The sequence below is a fragment of the Phacochoerus africanus genome, chromosome 8 (assembly GCF_016906955.1).
Source record: "Phacochoerus africanus isolate WHEZ1 chromosome 8, ROS_Pafr_v1, whole genome shotgun sequence".
In the NCBI taxonomy this organism is placed as follows: Eukaryota; Metazoa; Chordata; class Mammalia; order Artiodactyla; family Suidae; genus Phacochoerus; species Phacochoerus africanus.
This window is the reverse complement of record NC_062551.1, coordinates 76,862,174-76,881,919: the sequence shown is the minus strand read 5'-3', so window position 1 is coordinate 76,881,919 and position 19,746 is coordinate 76,862,174. Positions and strand designations below refer to the sequence as shown.

Genomic DNA, 19,746 nt, shown 5'->3' with positions numbered 1-19,746 from the left:
TCCCCAGTGCCTCTGGGGAGGGAGTCCTTGTTCCTTGCTACGGCTGTTCACATGATCAGGAGCAGGAAAGTGATTCTCTGCTCAGAGTAAGTCGGTGGAAGCTGGGGAGTGGAGGCAATGGAGTTCTGGAACCTGTATTCTCGGGTTGACTAGACATTGTAGACTTAACTTTGCAACAGACAGGTGGATACTCAGAAGCCCCCGTCTCTGTTCTGTGTGCCCCTCCCCATCTCAATGTCTCCATTTATCTCCTGTCTCAGGAGCCTCTTTCCTTCACTAGTAAATTTTCTCAAGGAGAAGCTGTGAATTTCATCCACCGTAGGGTGTGTCTGCCAAATGAGACCAGGAACAGAGACTGCTACGTTACGCAGCATTGCTGCAGCAGTAGCTGACTGAAACACTTGTTTAATCAATATCCATTCTTCCCTCCTCCCTTAGGCACAGAAACCTGGTTTTACTCTGGATAGTAGTGTGCCTAGGCAGGTGACTATGTTTTTCAGCTTTCCTTGGGGGTATAAACAAAGGTTGTTAAGTGGAACTCCCAGGAAACCTTTCTAAGAAAGTGCCAGAGAGCTCTGCGGGGGTCCTAAGAGCAGGTCTGCATCTGGAGTAACTTGGCATCTTACATTCAGCACCCAGCATTTTGTGCTGCTTCCCCAGCACTGGTGATGGACAGCTCTGAGTCACCTGGGCACTGTCTGAACTGCTTCAAGACCAGCCTTTGGCTCAGTTTATTGTCATGGTAACCTAGAGGATCCTTAGATATCATATAGCCCATTTTTAATAAACATATTGAAATAAGGTCTGAGAAGGGGAGAAAATTGTCTCAGGACCCACAGTGAGTCATGTGCAGATCTCAGAGTAGAACTTGACTAGCTCTTGACTCTCCCTCATATCCTCCTGGCTTACTGAGATATAACTGCTCAGTTGGGCTGGAAGGTAAGTAGGGAGAAGGACATAGGGTGAAACATATTTGGGAGCCCTGGTCCTGACATAAGCTGCCTGGATTCCACAGGGGGCTGGTACAGAGCTCATCACACTGCAGGGATCCTATGTGGAGAAGGATGCTAGGAAGCCTTCTGATTGGTCTGACCCTGGGAAGAGAACTTAACTGGGTTGATGGACACAGGTCCTTCCTCCTGTACACTTCACCCAGCCTTCATGTACACTTTCTCCCAACAACTCCCCCACCTGGCCCCTTCCTGTTCAAATCATCCACATAAACCAGGACCCAGGACTGACATGGGTGCCCTGGTTTAGATCCAGGCGAACACGTGCGGTAGACGGTGCTGGTTCTTGCCCAGATGCCCTTCTCCCGGGCCAGGGTACCTGTCCCCTAACTGATGTGCATGTTGCTGCTAAGGACTCACTGCCACACCTTTCTCTGGAGAATGGCCCTCAGCCCATTGGAGCCACTTTAACCAGAGGCGTTTGGGCACGTAAGCCCTTTACCCACCCATCGACATCCCCAGGGACAGCCAGCAGCCAATGAGTGACTGAACTGTGCAAAAACAGTCCCTTGGTCTTAAGGTGAGACTAACTCCATGTTTTATATTTTATTTTATTTTATTATTTTATTTTTACTTTATTTTATTTTATTTTTTGTCTTTTTAGGACAGCACCCACGGCATATGGAGGTTCCCAGGCTAGGCGTCAAATCAGAGCTGTAGCCACTGGCCTACGCCACAGCCACAGCCATGCCAGATCCAAGCCACATCTTTGACCTACACCACAGCTCACGGCAACGCCAGATCCTTAACCCACTGAGCGAGGCCAGGGGTCGAATCTGTGTCCTCATGGATGCTAGTCAGATTCATTTCTGCTGAGCCACGACGGGGACTCCTAACTCCATGTTTCAATGCACCCTCCAGAGCTCCCTGCAGTGTCAGGTTGAGGCTAGACTCCAGGCCAAACCTCCTTTTTGCTTGGCTCTGCCCCCTGCCCTATCTTGCTTCCTTTACTCCCTTACGGATTTCTCTCTCAATAATTCATTTGCCCAAGAATCTCTGTATCAGACTCTGCTTCTAGGGCAGTATGTACGCTTCTGCGGTCTCTCCCACCCTCCAAATTCTGTACCCTGAGAGGTGGCCGCAGACAGTCCTAAGTTTAGTGGCAGGAAAAATCTGTCCTGGTGAAGAGGACCAAGGTTTCCCCAGAGAGGTGCTTGAGAGTGTCATCCATTGATTATTTTTTCTTTTTAGGGCCACACTTGCAGCATATGAAGTTCCTGGAATCGAATCAGAGCTGCAGCTGAGCCCTATGCCACAACCAAGGCAACACTGGATCCAAGTCACATCTGCGACCTGCATGGCAGGTTGCAGTAACCATGGATCTTTTACCCACTGAGTGAGGCCAGGGATCGAACCCACATCCTCATGGATACCAGATAGGTTCTTAACCTGCTGAGCCACAATGGGAACTCCCATGGATCAAATACCGAAGAAACTTCTTCTCTGTGTCCAGCATCTGCTTAGAACCGGGGGACCTGGACGAGAGAAGTGCAGTTCCTAACCTGACCCTCTAAATTACAGGCTTTTGACTTAGCCCCTGAATCCCTTTTAAGGGCAGCCACACCATGGGGATCAATTGAATACATGGAACCTCAGAGATGCTTTTAATTTCTTTTTAATGTATATGTAACAGTTACGCCTGAGTTACAGAGGAAGCGCTTACAAGCAGGTAGTTAAAGCAAATGCCAGTTTCTCTTTCTAGTCTACTACTCCATATAGCTGAATAAATTATGGTGCGATTATATTTAAACACACACCTTCGCGCCCACACGCCCACACGGACACCCCACTCACACTCTCAGGCACACACGCACGCACTCCCACGTGGAGGAGAAATGGCTGTGAGTCAAACACGGGAGCAACCACGTAGCAGTTACTGGGAAGAAGGAGTGATCTAGAGGGCTAGGCAGAGAGTTCCCGGGTGGGGGACTGGCCTGGTTAGAGCTGACAGAGAAAGCATTCGATACACAGAGGTCTCCAGGCTTTTCAAGACGGCAGCTAGAGGATCCCCCCACTTGGCCTTGGTTTGGTGCCTCTGCAGGAGGGGAGGTGAGATCTGTCAACCTCAAAAAGCGTCCAACAGTCAAGGGCACATTAGGGAGCTCGATGAGCACATCGACCTGAGAGAGGCCTCAGAGCATGTCTTTTGGGGGCCATCAAGGAGTTTCCCAAGTTTCAGGATCCGAATCTCCGAAGGCTTCACCCACTCCATCTCAAACGGCAGTCGGTGGAGTGATCAAAATCTGGGGCCTGCCATGTTCTCGAGCCACAGTCGGATTGGAAATCTGACCTTCTCGTGTTCCTTCTGGGCCCACCTCTCTCTTGATTCCACTCTCCTTCTCCTCTCTCCCTTCTCCTTCATGCTCCTCTGGCAAAAGAACGGCAAATGGAAATCAAGGAAAACATAAGAATATAAAAGCAGAGCTTGGTTCTCACACATCACTTTTTTTTTTTTTTCATAGCAAGAGAGAAATACCAAATGAAAAACAAAGCAATAAAAATGAAAGAACCCAAGAGAGCCCGGAATGTATAATTTGAAACACACAATATGCAGATATATCCCTACAGATGGTCCCTGGCACTAGCACGACACGCACTGTGGGGGGGGGGGGTTCTTTCCATTTTTAGTATATATATATATGTATATATATAAAAGTCAACTTCCTATAAACGAACAGCACATCACCACGTTTCCAACTAATGTACAATGAGCTCAGAAGAGGGGCCCCCATAGGTAGGACCAACAGCTACTTGTGATAAGTTGGAGGAAATAGGTTTTTGTTTTTTGTTTTTTGTTTTTTGTTTTTTTTTGCTACAGACTCTATTTACAGGGATGGATTGCGGGGGGGGGACTGTTTCTGGGGCAGCCTAGCCACTGGGATTCAGGCCTTCTTTCTCAGCCTGTGGTCCACCCTCAAGAGTTTAAAGCCTTGCAACTCTTACCCAACACCAACTTTCTGGTGAAGTGGCAAGTGGCCGACACGAGACTGAGTTGTACAGATGGAGTTGGCTAGCCACATAGTACACTGGGTTTAAGGAAAACCTGCTGGGGTCAAGGTCTCTTCCTGAGGAGTGTGGGGGCCCCTGGGGGAAATAAGTCCTGATTTCTACCAAGATGGTGGCTTGGGAGAACTCCAGAGAAGAAGGACTTCTTGAGAAATCATTTGGTTTATTCCCATTTCGCCACAGGGGGCAGATATTTGGGATTGGTCCTAGCGCTGGAATGTCACTTCCTAGGCGTGGGGCTGGGTGGTTTCGAGGTCACCTGCCTGAGATCCCTGCTCCTGGGTAATATACGTTGTAAGGAGACTCATAGCATGTCTGAGACTGGCCTCCAGGGGGGAAAGATCAACCATTCAAGGAATGTGAATGAAGAAGATGGTTGATCTTAAAGAAGAGCTGCTTTCTGGCTGTGATAGCAACAAAAGCAGGGACTGGGTCACCAAGAGATAATACACTTTTTCTGTCCAGAACTTGAAGAACCCCAAGTCTCCTGGGGTGGATGCTCCCATTGAAACCTTGATGGCTGAACTTGATGGACCACACATGTCTGGGTGTCCGCTGCTACCAAACACCATTTATCCTCAATCAATGATAGGTTCCTCTAAACCAAAGGTACAAGCCTCCTTGGTCATGGTCCAGGACAGGCTTGATATTACTGAGTATGAAGATGAGAAGCAGGTGAGCATTTGTCACAGAGGTGATGTCCATGCAGGAAAGTGTCCCAGTATCTTGCTAACTCAGCTCCCCAGCAGAGAGAAACTCAGATGGATTCCCCAAGCAGCAGCCTTTCCTTCTGGGAATGTCTCGTTGGCGAAGGGCAGGAGGCGTGGGTTGAGCAAAGAGGTGGCTGCAGGGGCCCAGATGGGGACAAGCAATTTGGTCGCGTCTTCATGGATTCAATGCTGTGTCTTCCGCATCAAATGCCTTTTACCCAGAAGCACTTGAGAAAGGGGATCCAAGTGTAGATTATAACGACGGTGAAGATAAATACAGTTTTGCTAAACAGGTGGAGGTGGTGAAAAGTTCCAAAGGAGGCTGTGGTCAGGGGCTGGAACCATTCCCCAAAGGTCTCAACTTGTAAAGAGAAGGGAGCTTGGGAGAGCCCCTGGAGTGGCCAAGGAAGGAGATTCGGCCCTCTTCTCCAGAACCTTCAGTGTCCCCTCTGCCCAGGGGTGGTGGCTCAAAGATTGGCCACATCTCCCCATCCAGCTGAGCTGGATCAACACACAGAGGCAGCACAGCTGAGAATGTGTCAACACTGAAAGACACCACTCTGGGTGGGATAGGGACACTTCCCAACCCCTCCAGGGCCAAAGGCAATCGGTCGTCTTGTCTGTGGGGCAAGCAGTCCCTGATGACCCAAGAACCCTCTTCAAGGACTCCAAGAAAAGCTCTCTGCACCCCTGGTGGCTTAAAGGGACTCATGGACAGAGGGATGCCCCATTCCTGGAGGGGTGGGCATACAGGGGGTGGGCCTGGGTCTCTGAGGGAGGCTTTGTGAGAAATCGAAGCTCCATGGGGTGTGGACTTGGAGGCATAAAGCTGAAGCCTTTGGCAACAAAGGTTTGCAGCCCATGAGCAGAGGGACCCCAGTTATGAAACCCCTTTCTGAGCCTGCCCCTTCACTCACATGTCCCCAAGGCTTGATCCCTTTCCCCTGCCATTGATTCAGTGACTGAAAAAACTGAAGGGTCTGTGGGCTTCCTGGGCCCCAGGTGGGCCGGGTAAGCCTGGGACTTAGCTTCAGTCTAAGAGCCCAAAGCTGCTTCTGGAGGCCCCTTGGGTCCTGGTTCCCTGGGCCCTCCCACTGCTGACAAGCCCCACCCACATGGCCCCACCCCCGGGGCTAAGTCTCTTCCTGGTCCTCCCAGTGCCCCTGCCTGGGCTGCATTCCACCCTCCACCCAGCAGGAGTGTGTGGTCCTGAAGTCTTTAGAATTCCTGGGTGATTCTCTGGGAACACCTCAGGGCTATGGTCCCCTCTCTGCCAAAATCCTAGTGTTCAAAGGAGGAACAGGCTGTGGTTCTGGCCCTGAGCCAGAGGCCCACCAGGGAGGGTGGGCTCCCAGCACAGCCAGCCCAGAGCTCCACCTCCACTCTGGCCAGGGGATGTGTGGAGTTGGGTGCAAAGGGCTCCAGGACCTCCCCCTGGACAGCATCCTCCTATGGGTGCCCAAGGTGTTCTGTTCAGGGTGAGCTTCCATCTCTGCATCTGAGATGGCACAGAGGCCATGACAGGACCTGGCAGGGAGGAGACTGAAGGCTGACCGGAGACCCTCCTGGGGCTAGAGTGAAGGGGCAGACTCCAAGGGGGTCACTCCAGATCCCTAACCACATGCGAATGGTGGGCGGGCTGCTCGTTTTCAGAGGGCTGGCCATGAGAAGGGGGTGGGCTCCTTTCCTGGCCTCCTGGGACCCCAGGGCAATGAAGGGACTGAGGTGGGGAGGCTCATGGATCAGTGAGGAGTAGGCTGGGACTTGGGCTGGGGCAAGTCGCCCCAGGGGCCCTAGTAGGCCTGGCCAGTTTCCACAGGCAGGAGTCCCAGCACAGCTGAGTGCTCGCCAAGCTTCATGCGGCGCTGTGTGGAGAGGCTCACGTTTTTCGCCAGGTAATCAACAGCCGCTGGAAAAAAAGAGAAACTCCTAGAAATTGAGGTTCTTTTTGCTCTTCTTCAATCTGCCCTATATCCATCCATCCATCCATCCATCCATTAGTTATTCATCAATTCATCCATCCATCCTTCTGTCCATTGATCCATCTCTTCTCCCATCCATCTATCCATCCACCCATCCACATATCCATCCATCCAACCATATATTTATCCACCTGTCCTTCTATCCATCCATCAACTTCTCCATCTATCCTCTATCCATCTGTTCATCTATCCATTTATTTATTCGTTAATTCATCCATCCATCCTTCTGTCCATCTATCCATCTCTTCATCCATCCATCCATCCATCCATCCATCCACATATCCACCCATCCAACCACATATTCATCTGTTTACCCATCACCTATGCATCTATCCATTCATCAATTTTGCCATGCTATATCTACCCATCTGTCCATCCATCCATTTCTTCAGGAAACTCTTTCTCTTACTTCCTCTCCAGTCCGTCAGCAAACATTTGTTCAACATTTATTATTTACCCAGCTCTCTTGTGGGTTCTGTAAAGAGGTACAGAGGGTATTACATTGTTTAGTGTAGAAACGACCCCTCTTTCCAACACGCCTCTACATATCCCTACAATGGGGGACATCCAGCGAGTCCTGTGGTGCCCGGGGAGTAATGAGGGCAAAGTCCTTCTGCCTTTTCTGGACCCTGAGCCCAGCTCATGGATGAGGCAAAGCAAGACCTCAAAGCCAAAGGAGCTTTTGTGAGTGAGCTGAGGGGTCCACGCAGAAGGAGGGGCCCGGAATCTGTAATGCAGGGGGCTGAGACCCTCAGCCTTGTCCATACTGGTCACCCAGAGGAGAGGGATGAGAGTCCGAGGGGGTGTAAGTGTGAACAGTGGAAACCAGAGTTTCTACGAAGTAGAAACAGGCATGAATATTCACATGTGAGCAAACCTTGCACGTGAATGTGCACCCCGATGTGGGTGAGTTGTGTGCACCTGCGTGAGCAGACCAGTGGGAACAAATGTGCCTGCACAAGTAACTGTGCACAGTTCTACCTAAGCCAGGTCCTGGGTACTGGTGTGCTTGTGTGTGCACAGGTGTGTCTGCCTGTGTCCGGCCTTGACTGCCCTAATTGTGCCAGCCTCAGGCTGCTCCAGAAATGACTTCTGACCAAATGATTTGACTGGCATGTGACCAAGGCCTCTTGAGGCACAGAGATGCTACGTCCCAAGCTGGAATCTCTGGCTGTGGCCATTCCAATCCTCTGGGGTCTCTAGGATCCAGAGGCGAGAGGAAGAGGGAGGGAGGGCCTCAGGAAACATGAGGCCTGGCCCAACACCCTCGCTGTCACCTACCACCTGCTGGGGGACCCTACAGAGGGAGAGAGAAAGAGAGAGGGGGAGGGGGAGAGGGAGAGGGCACGCTACATGCCTCCCCAAAGTTGGGGGCTCTTGCCTAAGGTGGGTGGGTGGAGCCTGGAGGTGGTGGGCATGGCTGGGGGGCAAGTGGGCAGTTGAGATGGGCTGTATCAATAATTGAGATACCGCAGGCTGTATTGCCTAGGGGCTCAAATGACTGAAGTGCAAACCCTGCGGGTGACAACTCTCAGTGTGTGCTTTGGGGCACACCATGTCACTTTTCCAAGCTTTGGTTTCCTTAAAAACAGTAACAGCACCTAGGGTGAAGGGTCCTTGAGAGCATTACGTGAGAAAAAAGTCTATAGAATGGTCAGTTAGCACTGTGGCTAGCACATAGGGAGCTCAAGAGATGTGGGCCCCTAGTATTGGGGTTTTGTAAGCAGACGTGCCCTTTGATGGGGACAAGAAGGAAAGGAGCAGCAAACGGAGCAATTCAGAGTCCCAGGTGGCTCCTGCTCATGTGGCTCTGAGTATATCATCTTCCTCTTCAGCCCTGTTTCCTTTGTCTATAAAACGGGGAGAACAAATGCCAGCCTCCTCAAGGGCTGTTAGGAGGATCAAATGAGATAAAGTGCTTTAAGATGCTGGACACAGGGGGCTGAGGGCATGGCTTCTTAGATTCCCAAAGGATGTGCAAATGCCCTGGGGTCTTCCTGGAGCATCTGTACCTTGTGCCTCTCAGCTTCCCAGGCTCTAGGGCCTGAGCTGAGCTCCCTGGGTGCTGCCTCTGAGGTCCCTCAGCCTCCAGGCTCCCAGCTGGTAGGACAGAGTGGTGATGGCCAGCCTTGTCTGGACCTGGGTCTGCCCTGGGTCTGCCCTTTACTCTAAGTGAGGTTGAAAGAATCTCCCATGTTTGGGCTCAGGGGGAACCTAACAGCTGGGGCCACACCACCTCTGTTCCTCGAAGCAGGTCTTATCCAGGCTCCAGGTCCTCCCTACAAGGAGGTCTCATTGTCAGTAACACTGTCAGAGCAGTATTAACAGGGAGAGGAAGAAGGCTAACATTTACCCAGAGCTAAAGCTCGATGCCAGTCCTCTTCCTTCCTTCCTTCCCTTCTTTCTTCCTTCCCTTCTTTCTTTCTTTCTTCCTTTCTCTCTCTCTCTCTCTCTCTCTCTTCCTTCCTTCCTTCCTTCCTTCCTTTCCTCTTTTAGGACCACACCCATGGCATATGGAAGTCCTCAGGCTAGGGGTCAAATCAGAGCTGCAGCTGCCCCCCTACACCACGGCCACAGCAACACCAGATCTGAGCCGCATCTGCTAACTACGCTGCAGCTCAAGGCAATGCCGGATCCTTAACTCCACTGAGTGAGGCCAGGGATCAAACCTGCATCCTCAGGGATGCTAGTCAGGTTCATTGCACTGAGCCGTGATGGGAATTACCTGCCAGTCTTGTTCTAAGTACTTTCTGTGCATCATCTCATTTAATTCTCACGACAACTCTGTGAGGCTGGTCTTATTGTTATCATCCCCATTTTACAGATGACAACACTGAGGCCCTGCCCTGAGAGACTGTATAACCTAAAAGATCACAGGGCTGCTAAATTGTGGAGCCATGATTCAAACAGGCAGTCGATTACCGGCTGCTAACCACCCCCCACCAGCTCCACCCAGCGGCCTCCTAAAGAATTTCCCCTGGGTTGCACACAGCCCTTGGGCGCATATACAGAGAGCTCTACACCCCAAAGACTGCATTAGCCCCATTTTCTACTCCAGGAAATTTAAGTGACTTGCCTGAGGGCACAGCTCTTCCTGCGGGTGGGACACAAAGGTCTGGCTTTGAATGATGATGGTGGGAACCATGAAGCAAGCATTTACTAGATGCTAGGCAGACACTATCCCATTTAATTCTTTCAACAGCTCCGCGTGTTAGGTACAGATGTTCCCATTTTACAGATGTGGAAACTGAGCCTCGGAAAGATGGCTGACCCAGAGGCATGCACAGGGCACGTGAGCTAGAGGAGCCTGAATTTGTCCTGCCTGCACCTCTCCAGCCTCTACAGCCTCTCCCCGTCACCAGCCATGGCCCTGCGCACGTAGGCGCTGGTTGTCAAGATGAGCAGAGAAACACCAAGAAGGGGAAATTTACCGACGACCCAGCCAACTTCAAGGGCACCTGTCATCCCGCAGAGCCTGCCTCTCCCTGGGGTCAAGCCGGGGTCTGGCGAGGGCAAAGCTGTGACATTTCTCATTACGGCCTCCGTCAGCGGCCCTTCCTGTCCCTCTGTCTCTCCGCGTCTCCTCTCCTCTGCCTCGTGCCCGGGCCTGGGCTCTCGACGTCTCAAATTAGATTAATCGGGAGTTGGCAGGAGATGTGGCAGCGATGCCAACCAGTAAACAAATCTCAGCCGTCAGCGTCTCGTCAGCCCGCGGCCCCAGAGGAGGACCCTTCTAGACACAAATTCTTATTAGACTTGTCAGATCTATTAAAATTCTTTTCACACTTCTGCGTTCTATCAGCCCCATCATTAGTACAGCCCTGGCCTCTGGGAACATTGGGGCCATATTAATCTGCTGTGTGCCCCGTCACTGCCCCCTGCCCCCACCCCTTTAGGGATGGGGAGAGACAGACGGATGGACGATGGCAGAAGAAAGAGGGGAAGGTGGGAAGGCATCCCTGGGAAGATGAGGGGTCCGGGGAGAGGAGATGGACTCTGCTGCTTAAGTTTGGGCCACGTGCACACTCCAGGCACACCTGCCAGAGGCTCTCCATGGCTGCAGGTGGGGCCAGTGCACATCCGCACGTACTGCCAGGTGAGCTCAGGCAGATGGCCTCTCTGGGACCCACTTGCTCATCTGCCCAATGGGAATAACCCTGTACCTTGTACAGGCCGGCCATGGGGATGGAAGGCCAGACTCATAGTAATGCTCAATAAACGATTCCCTATCTTTCTTTCCTTCTTTCTTTCTCTCTCTCTCTCTTTCCTTCCTTCCTTCCTTCCTTCCCTCCTTCCCTCCTTCCTTTCCTTCTTCCTTTTTTCCCTTTTTTTTGGGGCTGAACCTGCAGCATATGGAAGTTCCCAGGCTAGGGGTTGAATTGGAGCTGCAGCTGCCAGTCTATGTCACAACCACAGCAACACAGGATCTGAGCTGCATCTACAACCTATGCCACAGCTTGTGGCAATGCTGGATCCTCAACCCACTGAGTGAGGCCAGGGATTGAACCCACATCCTCATGGATACCAGTCAGGTTCTTAACCTGCTGAGCCACAAAGGGACCTCCTCCTTTCTCTATACACGTACATTTTGTATCGTTGTACCTTGAAGCCATGTACGTACACACGTTAGTGAACACACACGAAGACATAAATCTCTGCCCACGCAGAGGTGCATGTAGTGTTGTGAACATGAATCCACACCCAGGTGTGTCTAGATGTGCATCATTACTCAGTGTCTTACACACATTTGTGGTGTGGCCCAAAGAGAACTGAGTGTGCAGTGAGGAGAACTGGTGACCATCATTCGCTTTCTGTGTGACCTTGGGAAAGTTCCTAGCCTCTCTGAGCCTTAGCTTTTGTGTCTGCAGCCGGAGGGCAAGTTAACACCTACTTGGGTGAGGTTTTTGAGAGTCACACAAAATGAGGACCATAAATTTCTCCCAGTGCCCAGTGGGCTGACCGCATGCATGAGACAGATGCGGGAGAATGACAGGTGGCCCCAGGCATATTCAGAGCATCCTGGAACATGAGACCGTGGGAGCCCCGTCATAGGCGGATTCGGCTGCGCATGAACATGAGCCTGTAGTTGGTGGGAATGCGTCCCTGGGCTGTCCCCGAATGTCAAAGATGAGGGGGATGGTACCATGGGAAAACCTGGAAGTGACAGAGTCTGATCTCCAGGCCCCCATTTCACAGATGGCAAAACTGAGGCTCCAAGAGTTGGGTGACTTGCCCAGAGTATGGTCGAGTGGGGGGCAGACCCTCCCTCAGGCCCCTCCCAGACTGACCCTAAGGACTGTGTGGGGTTGGGTGGAGGGGGACGGGGTCTGAGCTGGGGTTCCCTCTGGGTTGGGCCTGAGACTGATCAAACCCTGGAGGAGCCAGGGCAGCGAGAGTGGAGCTGGAGGGGGAGTGATGGGGGGAGAGGGGCCAGAGGAGGGAGGAAGAGGGGAGGGAGTGGACGTCACTCAGGCAAGCTTTTCCCCAGCAAAAGGGAACAAAACTCCCTTCTCGCCTCCTGGGCCCTTTTCCTTTTGATCCCTCCCCCCTCGCGGCCCCCATGCTGACTTTGGGGTTAATTTTATTTCCGAGTTGGGCAGGCGCCCCTGGCGTGGGGCACGGGCTCCGGGTGTGACTAACGCCTGCCCCAGGCCGGGGCTGCCGCCACCGCGGGAGCTGCTGTAAACTCTTTATCAAGAGCATGTGTGTCCCACCCCACGCCTGAGAACTTGGGCTGGGCCAGGGGTCAGCCTGGCCCCTCTGGAAACACTCCCCAGCACGTGCGTGCCCCCTGCTCTCAGATACACACATGCACACACATTGTATGACCCCAAGCACACAAAGTCACACACAGTTAAACACCCAGGTGCACAACTGGACACAGGTACCCACAGTCACACCTATCACACACTCAAGCATGCATACACCCAAGTGTACACTTCGCACGCACAGACTGCATGCCCACACACGTACTCCCAAATACACGCACTCATAGACACACTCAAGCCTAAGTACCTGCTGATGCACATGGAGATGCCACACAGCCACACCTGTATTTACACTGACACATACCCCTACTACCTGCACACGTATTCCTTACACATTCAGAGTGACAGATGTCACACAGGCACATCCATAGACACCAAGCCACGTACACACACCTGCATGCACATTTAAACACACATGTGTAAGCGTCGCAGCCGCATATACACTCATACCACCAAATGTGGGCACACGCGTTCACATACAAACCCACAGGCTACCATGTGCCCACAATATGCTGTTATACGCACACAAGTGTGAATCCTCATATGCACATATACTCGCATGTGCCACTCACACACTTTCATATGCACACTCACTAATACACAAAACGTGTGCACTAACACGTGTATACCAAAACCCGCACACAACACACACACAGTGATGTATCCATGACACAGGTATTCACACTCACCCAGATTCATATGTGAACATGACACGCACAGGGGAGGGGCCGTGAACACAGCTGGAGGCGGAGGCCGGCACAGCTGGCCCTCATTTAGCCGTGGAGGCCAAGGCCGTGTGGGGAGGGGTGGGCGGGCGAAGGGTCAGGAAGCAGAGGGCAGTGGGGCCGGGTCAGGGCTGCAGCGGGGGGCAGAGAAGGCCCTCGGGCTGGGAGGTCTCACCCTCTTGCCACACGCCCTTCTGATTAGTTTGACACCAGCAGGTGAGGCCTCTGCCAGAGGAGGGGCAGGAGGGGCAGCCCGTGACCTCGGCTCCCTGGGCCGGCCCGGCCTGCCCTGCTGCCGCCCTGTGCTGCCGGCAGCTGGGGGCTGCGGCCGAGCCTGCCTTTGGCAGCCTTTGGTCTGAGGGTCTGTGGTCCCTGCCTCCAGGTCAGGGGCCAAGGGCATGGCGGCCCGGGGAGGGGCAACTGAGACCAGCTCCAAGTTTGGGGACACCAAGGCTGAGGATGGGGGGAGGAGATGGTAGGAGGAGAGAGCTCAAAATACAGCTTTGCCTTATGGGGAGGGGCAGAAAGGGGCAGGATCTCTCCCACGGCGTTGTCTGACACGGCCACCGCCAGCCACATGTGGCTCTCGAGCACCTGAAATGTACCTGGTGCAACCGGGGACCTGAATGTTACCTTTTTCTTTAATTGTATCTAATTTAAATTTCAAAAGTGAAATTCCATCTAAGTTAGTGGTTGGAACGTTTTCAGCAGGAAGGTTTAGAACAACTTGTGTGCGTGTGTGTGTGTGTGTGTGTGTGTGTGTGTGTGTGTGTGTTCGTCTACTTCCTCCATTGTCAATTTGATGAAACAAATGCAGATTGTGTAGTTCCAGTGAAAACTTAGTGCCTGAATGAAAATGGGTTGAATTTCAAGGACAGTGTGTGAAAAAAAAGAATGTAAAAGAGATCTCATTAATAACTTTATATGGATTACAAGTCAAAATGGTCCTCTTTTGGATATATTGGGTTAAAATAAAAAATATTAGTATCCCAATTGTAAAATGTGGCCACTAGGAAATTTTAAATGACATTGGTGGCTCATATTATGTTCCTTTGGGACAGCGGGACTCTAAGACAAGAGCAGTGTGAGTGCAGGGATCTGGGTCAGCATCATCTTAGGACAACTGTTCTTTTCTGGACCTCGATTTCCCCACCTGTGAAGTGGCTGCCCCACCCCCACCCCAACACCACTTTGCAGCACTCTGCAAATAAACCAGAGGTCCTTGGGCGGGGTGGCGGGGACACAGGGAGGGAGGGGGACGCCCAGGGCGCCAGGCACTCACTCTGGCCATACTGGCCGTACTGGTAGCCAGCCACGGGGTCCACACTGTAGCCGGTGGTGCTGTAGGTGGGCGGGCAGTAGGACTGGGAGGTGGGCAGGCTGTCTCCCGGCTTGATGGAGTCAGCCCTCTGACTGCAGCTGGCCGAGATGGAGGTGGCAGAGTCCAGGCCGCCGTGCAGCGGAGAGATGGAGAAGTCAGCCTGGGGCTGTGGCGGCACCGCACTGGGGTTGCTCAGAATGCTCATCACCTGTGGGGGAGAGAGCGTCAGTGCCGGCCGTACCGCAGGCGTCGGGGGCTCAGACGCAAGTGTGAGCTGAGGCCAGGCCAGGCTGGCCTTGGACAGGCCAATGCTGGAGTCACTCTCTTGAGGTCCCTGCAGCCTTGAGATCCTTGGTTCACCCTTGCCCTGTGGGTAAGATGCTTAGTCGTTTCTCTGGTTAAGTTCTGGCCCCTGGCCCTTCCCTCTACTGAGAACTTTGGGGAGCAAGACAGGCCTAGTTTACCCCCCACCCCATTCCCAAGCCTGGCTCTGAGGGTTTCCTCGTGCCTGTTTGCTGAATGGATGAATGCCTCTGTGCATGCATGACTGAGTGAATGAATGAAGAACCAGCTAATTATGCCTCTCTCGTCAGACAGGGAGCTCCCCTGGAATAGAGACCTGTGTCTCCCCCATCAGACTGGGAGGCCCCCTCTTCCAACATAAATGTTAAAGACTCCAGATCTGTCCAGCTTCACCCCCAATCCTGTGCTTCTTGACTTTGAACTTCTTCCCTACAACACCAAATGTACACAGCCAATGCTTTCAAAGAGCCTTCCTGGCACCTTTGATTCTGGCAGCTCCTGGATGTCTGTGACCACCCCCTCACCTGCTTTGCCTGGCTTCACTAGCAGGAAATTACCATCAGTGCTGGCAACCTCTAATGCCAAGGTGAGGCTTGTGTCTAGAAACTCAGCTTAAAGAATTTGGTGTTGGTTCATTGGTGCGTTCACTTATTCATTCAACAAACATGCATTGATGGTGATTATGGCTCCAGGCCTCAAGCTGGGCCCCGGCATTTCAAAGGAGGAAGAACCATGGTCCCTGACCTCGGCAGGGGAGTCTCTGGGTGGGATGGGATGGCAACTAGAAGCTGTCAAGATGTGGAGGTATAAAGGCATGACAGAGGCATCTCAGGGAGCCCAGAAGAGAGCACCCAGGAGGCTTGGTGGTCCAGTGACCAGAAAGACTGGGGAAAGGCAATGCAGGCAGCAGGTGCAGGCAGCAGGTATAGACAGGGTGAGGGGACAGGGGTCTCCTGGTCAGTCCAGAGGAGAAGAGGGGGAGATGGAGAGACAGGCAGGCCCTTGTGGACCTGACCTGCAGGGCCTGGGACCCTGGGTGACCTCCTGGTAATGGCCCTGCCCATGGAGGGCAACCGCAGGGCCAGGGGCGGGGAGTGGGCAGCCTTGCTGATACTGCGCTGTGCATGGAGCTGAATCCATGCTGGGCACACGGTGAGCTCTCTGATGTCCCTACCCAGTCCCTGGGGAGAAGGCAGCCTTCGGGCACTGGTGCAGGGATCGTCTCACCAACCGGACGTCTGGTGAAAATTTTTACCTTCCCATTTTCGACCCGTCCCTGCCACAAGCATGAGGTGTGGCCGGGGAGATGGCACAGCTGTGGAATCCTCAGGCCAGGGGCAGACCCTGAGCTCCTCCACTTACTGGCCGTGCAGCCGCCAGGGGCCCCTTCACCCCTGTGACCACTCCCATCCTCACGGTGTGGCTGGGAGGCTGAGAGGCACTCTGGGCACGGGAAGTGCTTGGGTGTCCTGGGCCCCAGAACCGCCAATCCCCCTTACCCTCCCCACCTCTTAGCCACGAACTCACATGACCTGCCCTGCGGAGATGAGGAGGGCAGAGTCATGACACCCATTTCTCAGATGGAGAAACTGAGGCCCAGGGACGGCTGCGGCTTCTTCAGATCTCAACCCCTTGGGCGACCCCTAAAGCCTGATAATGTCAGGTCTGACTCTCAAGGATGGGTTTTAACCGTGGTAGAGGTTCTCACTCCAGATGCTTGCTCCCTGGGCAGCTATTGATGGGGGTGGGGGGTGGGGGGCGTGGCTCCTCTGGAAGCCCACAAGCACTGCCTCCCCCGATTCTTCATGCACCCAGCACACACTCCCCTCAGCCCTGGGGGTTGCCGCTCTGTCCTTTCATTCCCCACCCCCTCCCAGAGCCAGAGTCAAGGGCACTCGGCCTAGTGGGTCTGCTCTTATCTCCACCGCCACTGGTGCGGGTTTAGGTGGGACTATATGGTGTGTCATTCCAGTGAGACGGCAGTCACGGGGGTGTGGCTTGGGGACAAATTGCCTGGACGACCTTGGGCAGCAGCCCTGTTTTGGGGCTGAGGTCTTCCAAGCTCACTGCTGAATACACTTCTGAGGGCTCTGTCATGGCAGGGTCCCGGGGGGCTGCTGGGGTGCCGGTGAGAAGGACCCCGTGAAGAGGGTGGTGTGAGAAGGCATCTGACACCACTGGGCTGGGTTTGATGCTTTCCGACTGTGGAGGAGTCCTGGGCCTGAGGAACGGGCTGTGTGTGTGTGTATAGTGGGGCTGGTGGGGGAACTCGGGAGTCTAGCACCACCCTGGGGTTAGGAGAGCCGAGTCTCTTTCAGATTAGTTGCTGGATTCCCAGTCTAGACAAAACTTTCCATCTAAATTAAGAAAATCACCATCCATCCCACTCCCCAGCCCATATAAACACTAACCCTGCTCATCCCTCCAAGGAGGTCCAGTCCCTAAGAATAAACTCAGAGGCTTGGGGGAAATACGCAGAGCTCATTTCCTTCAAAGACAACGGCAGGGTTGGGGGGGACTCTCATGAGAGTTTGACAGCTCTGGTGAGAGCGCAGTTGCATCCTTCCTTCCTGCCTATACCAAGATGCCAAGCCAGAAAGGATGGGATGGGGGGAGGCCACGGCGGGGGGTGGTTAGGGAGAGGGTGAGGGTGCTTTGAGAAAAGGCTGGGAGCTGGGCACAGACCCAGGATTCATGTTGCAAGGCAGGGACCTACCGACAACCACTGTCAAATCTGACCACACCCATGGCTCCTCAGTACCTCCTGGATGAACAGGGCAAAGGCTTCTCGGGACTGGACCCCTGCCTGCCTGTCCCACCTCCTTCCACTCCTTCCTACCTTGCACTTTATGCCCCAGCTATCCCAAAGGATATTGTTTTTCCCTAAGACATCCTTCATTCATCCACTTATTCATTCATCAAACCTTTCACAGAGTGCTACTGCGTGCCAGGGTGGAGATAGGGCTGGACTGTGAGCTCCTGGACGGCAGGATGGAATTGCGTTTCATCCAGCTCTGCAGCCCCAGTGCCTACATTGTAGCCGCTACATGCTATAAGCTCAGAAAAGCCTGTTGAATTCATGTGTATTCACCTTTTTTTTTTTTCTTTTTAGGGCCGCACCCACGGCATATGGAAGTACCCAGGCTAGGGGTTGAATCAGAGCTGCAGCTGCCGGCCTACACCACAGCCACAGCAACACAGGATCTGAGCCGAGTCAGTGACCACAGCTCACGGCAAAGCCAGATCCTTAACCCACTGAGCGAGGCCAGAGATCGAACCCACCATCTCATGGTTCCTAGTGGGATTCATTTCCGCTGCGCCATGATGGGAACTCCCATGGAACTTAGTGTTCCATGCCCCCAACCCTGATCTCTGGGCATGGCCATGCCCAAGCCAATGCAGGGAACTTAACAAATATTTATTGAGCACCTAATATATGCCAGACACTGAAATACAATAATGAACATCAGCAGCTCCATGACCTCCTGGAGCTGCCAGTCAGATGACAGAGGCTGCCAACAAATGAACAAATAATATAATTTCCGAGGAAACAAAGTGTATGCAGAGTCGTCAGTTAAAACCTCTCCAAAGAGGTGACATCCAGTAAGACTAAAAAGATCCAGCCAAAGGAAGGCAGAGCAGGGAGTTTTCCAGGGAGAAGAGCCAGCAAGTGCAAAGGCCCTGAGGTGAGTACACATGCAGCAGGTTTGAGACATAGCAAGAAGGTAATGGGAAAGATGCCGGGAGCAGCTTTGTCAGAAGGGGCTCAGGGGGGCTTGGACCCTGGGCCACTAACAGACAGCTCAGAATCCGCTCAGGCCCAGGGAGCTTTTCCTGTAATGGGATTTGTTCAATGGGATTTTCCCTGGAACATCAAATCAAATTCACATCTGGGCTAGGTGTGAATGGGGGATGTGAGACATCTGCCTGCTTGCTCCCGGAGTGCCTGGAGGCCTGGGGACCAAAGGGCTGCCACTGTCCCCAACCCTGGTCTCTGGGCATGGCCATGCCCAAGCCAGTGCAGGACTCAACTGAAGAGAGGTGGGAGAAGGGAGCAGTGAATGATTTTGCAAGTACATGGGCTATTACCCCCATTCTGCAGATGGGGAAATCGAGGCCCAGGGAAGTGAAAAGGCTTGCCTGAGATCACACCGCCAGTGTGAATTTAGCCCGAGTCTCTCTGACCCCTAGCTGTGTGCCTTCCCCACAGCTAGCTGTGCTGGACAGCATGGAGAGACAGGCCCTCGGCCACCCCACTGCTCAGAGCCCCGCAGGCCCAGGCGGCCCCCTCCGGCCTCTGGCTGCCCATGGAAGTCCCTCTTTGCCCACGGAAGCAGGAAGCATTTGCCCACAGTTAGGGGCCCGGCCAAGGTCTGAGGCCTGCAAACTTTTGAACTTGAGGAAGTCCTGTTCTGATGAGGTAATCCACCCCCCTCAAGAATGCTAAGGCCTCTCCCCCGGTGGGTTTTACTTTTTTCCCGGTGAGCTTGCTTTCGCTAATGTATTACTTCTTGGTACGTTACCGTTACTAACTCAAAATCAATACCGACCTCCACATCTGTAAGGTTTTATCTGAAGGCAAATCTCTGGGCTGTCCATCAGCCTGAGTGACAGCCATCCTTTCCTCTTCCCCCCACCCGCCATGGCCCCCACCCGCCCCCAGCCCCTTCCTCTGCCTCTGCTCTAAATCAGTCCCAGCCTCCACCAGACTAAATCAATAAGGGGCCAGCCTCACCCCCCTTCCGCCGCTGGGGAGAGGCTTGTAGGTTTTGGGGGGGTGGGGGCCGCGGGAGCCCAGCACCAGCCCCCCCCCCACATCCTCTGCTCACCGCCCCCTCCCGCGGGACGTGCCGGCGCTCCCCTACTTTAAAAGAAGGGGATGGGAAAAATGTAATTAATTCCCTCCGTTCCTGAGCTGGCC

General features: G+C 53.3%; 1 protein-coding gene across 1 annotated transcript in view; it reads right to left on the bottom strand.

Moving 5' to 3' along the window:
• Window positions 1–3,515: 3,515 nt before the first annotated feature.
• The window catches only part of PAX7 (paired box 7), a 107,552-nt gene continuing 91,321 nt past the window's right edge, over window positions 3,516–19,746 (bottom strand). The window contains exons 8-9 of the mRNA XM_047790584.1: window positions 14,484–14,730; window positions 3,516–6,635 (exon numbers count right to left, since the gene is read on the bottom strand). Of these exons, the coding sequence (XP_047646540.1) occupies window positions 6,520–6,635; window positions 14,484–14,730 (363 nt within the window). The 3' untranslated portion in view covers window positions 3,516–6,519. The remainder of the gene's footprint in view (window positions 6,636–14,483; window positions 14,731–19,746) is intronic.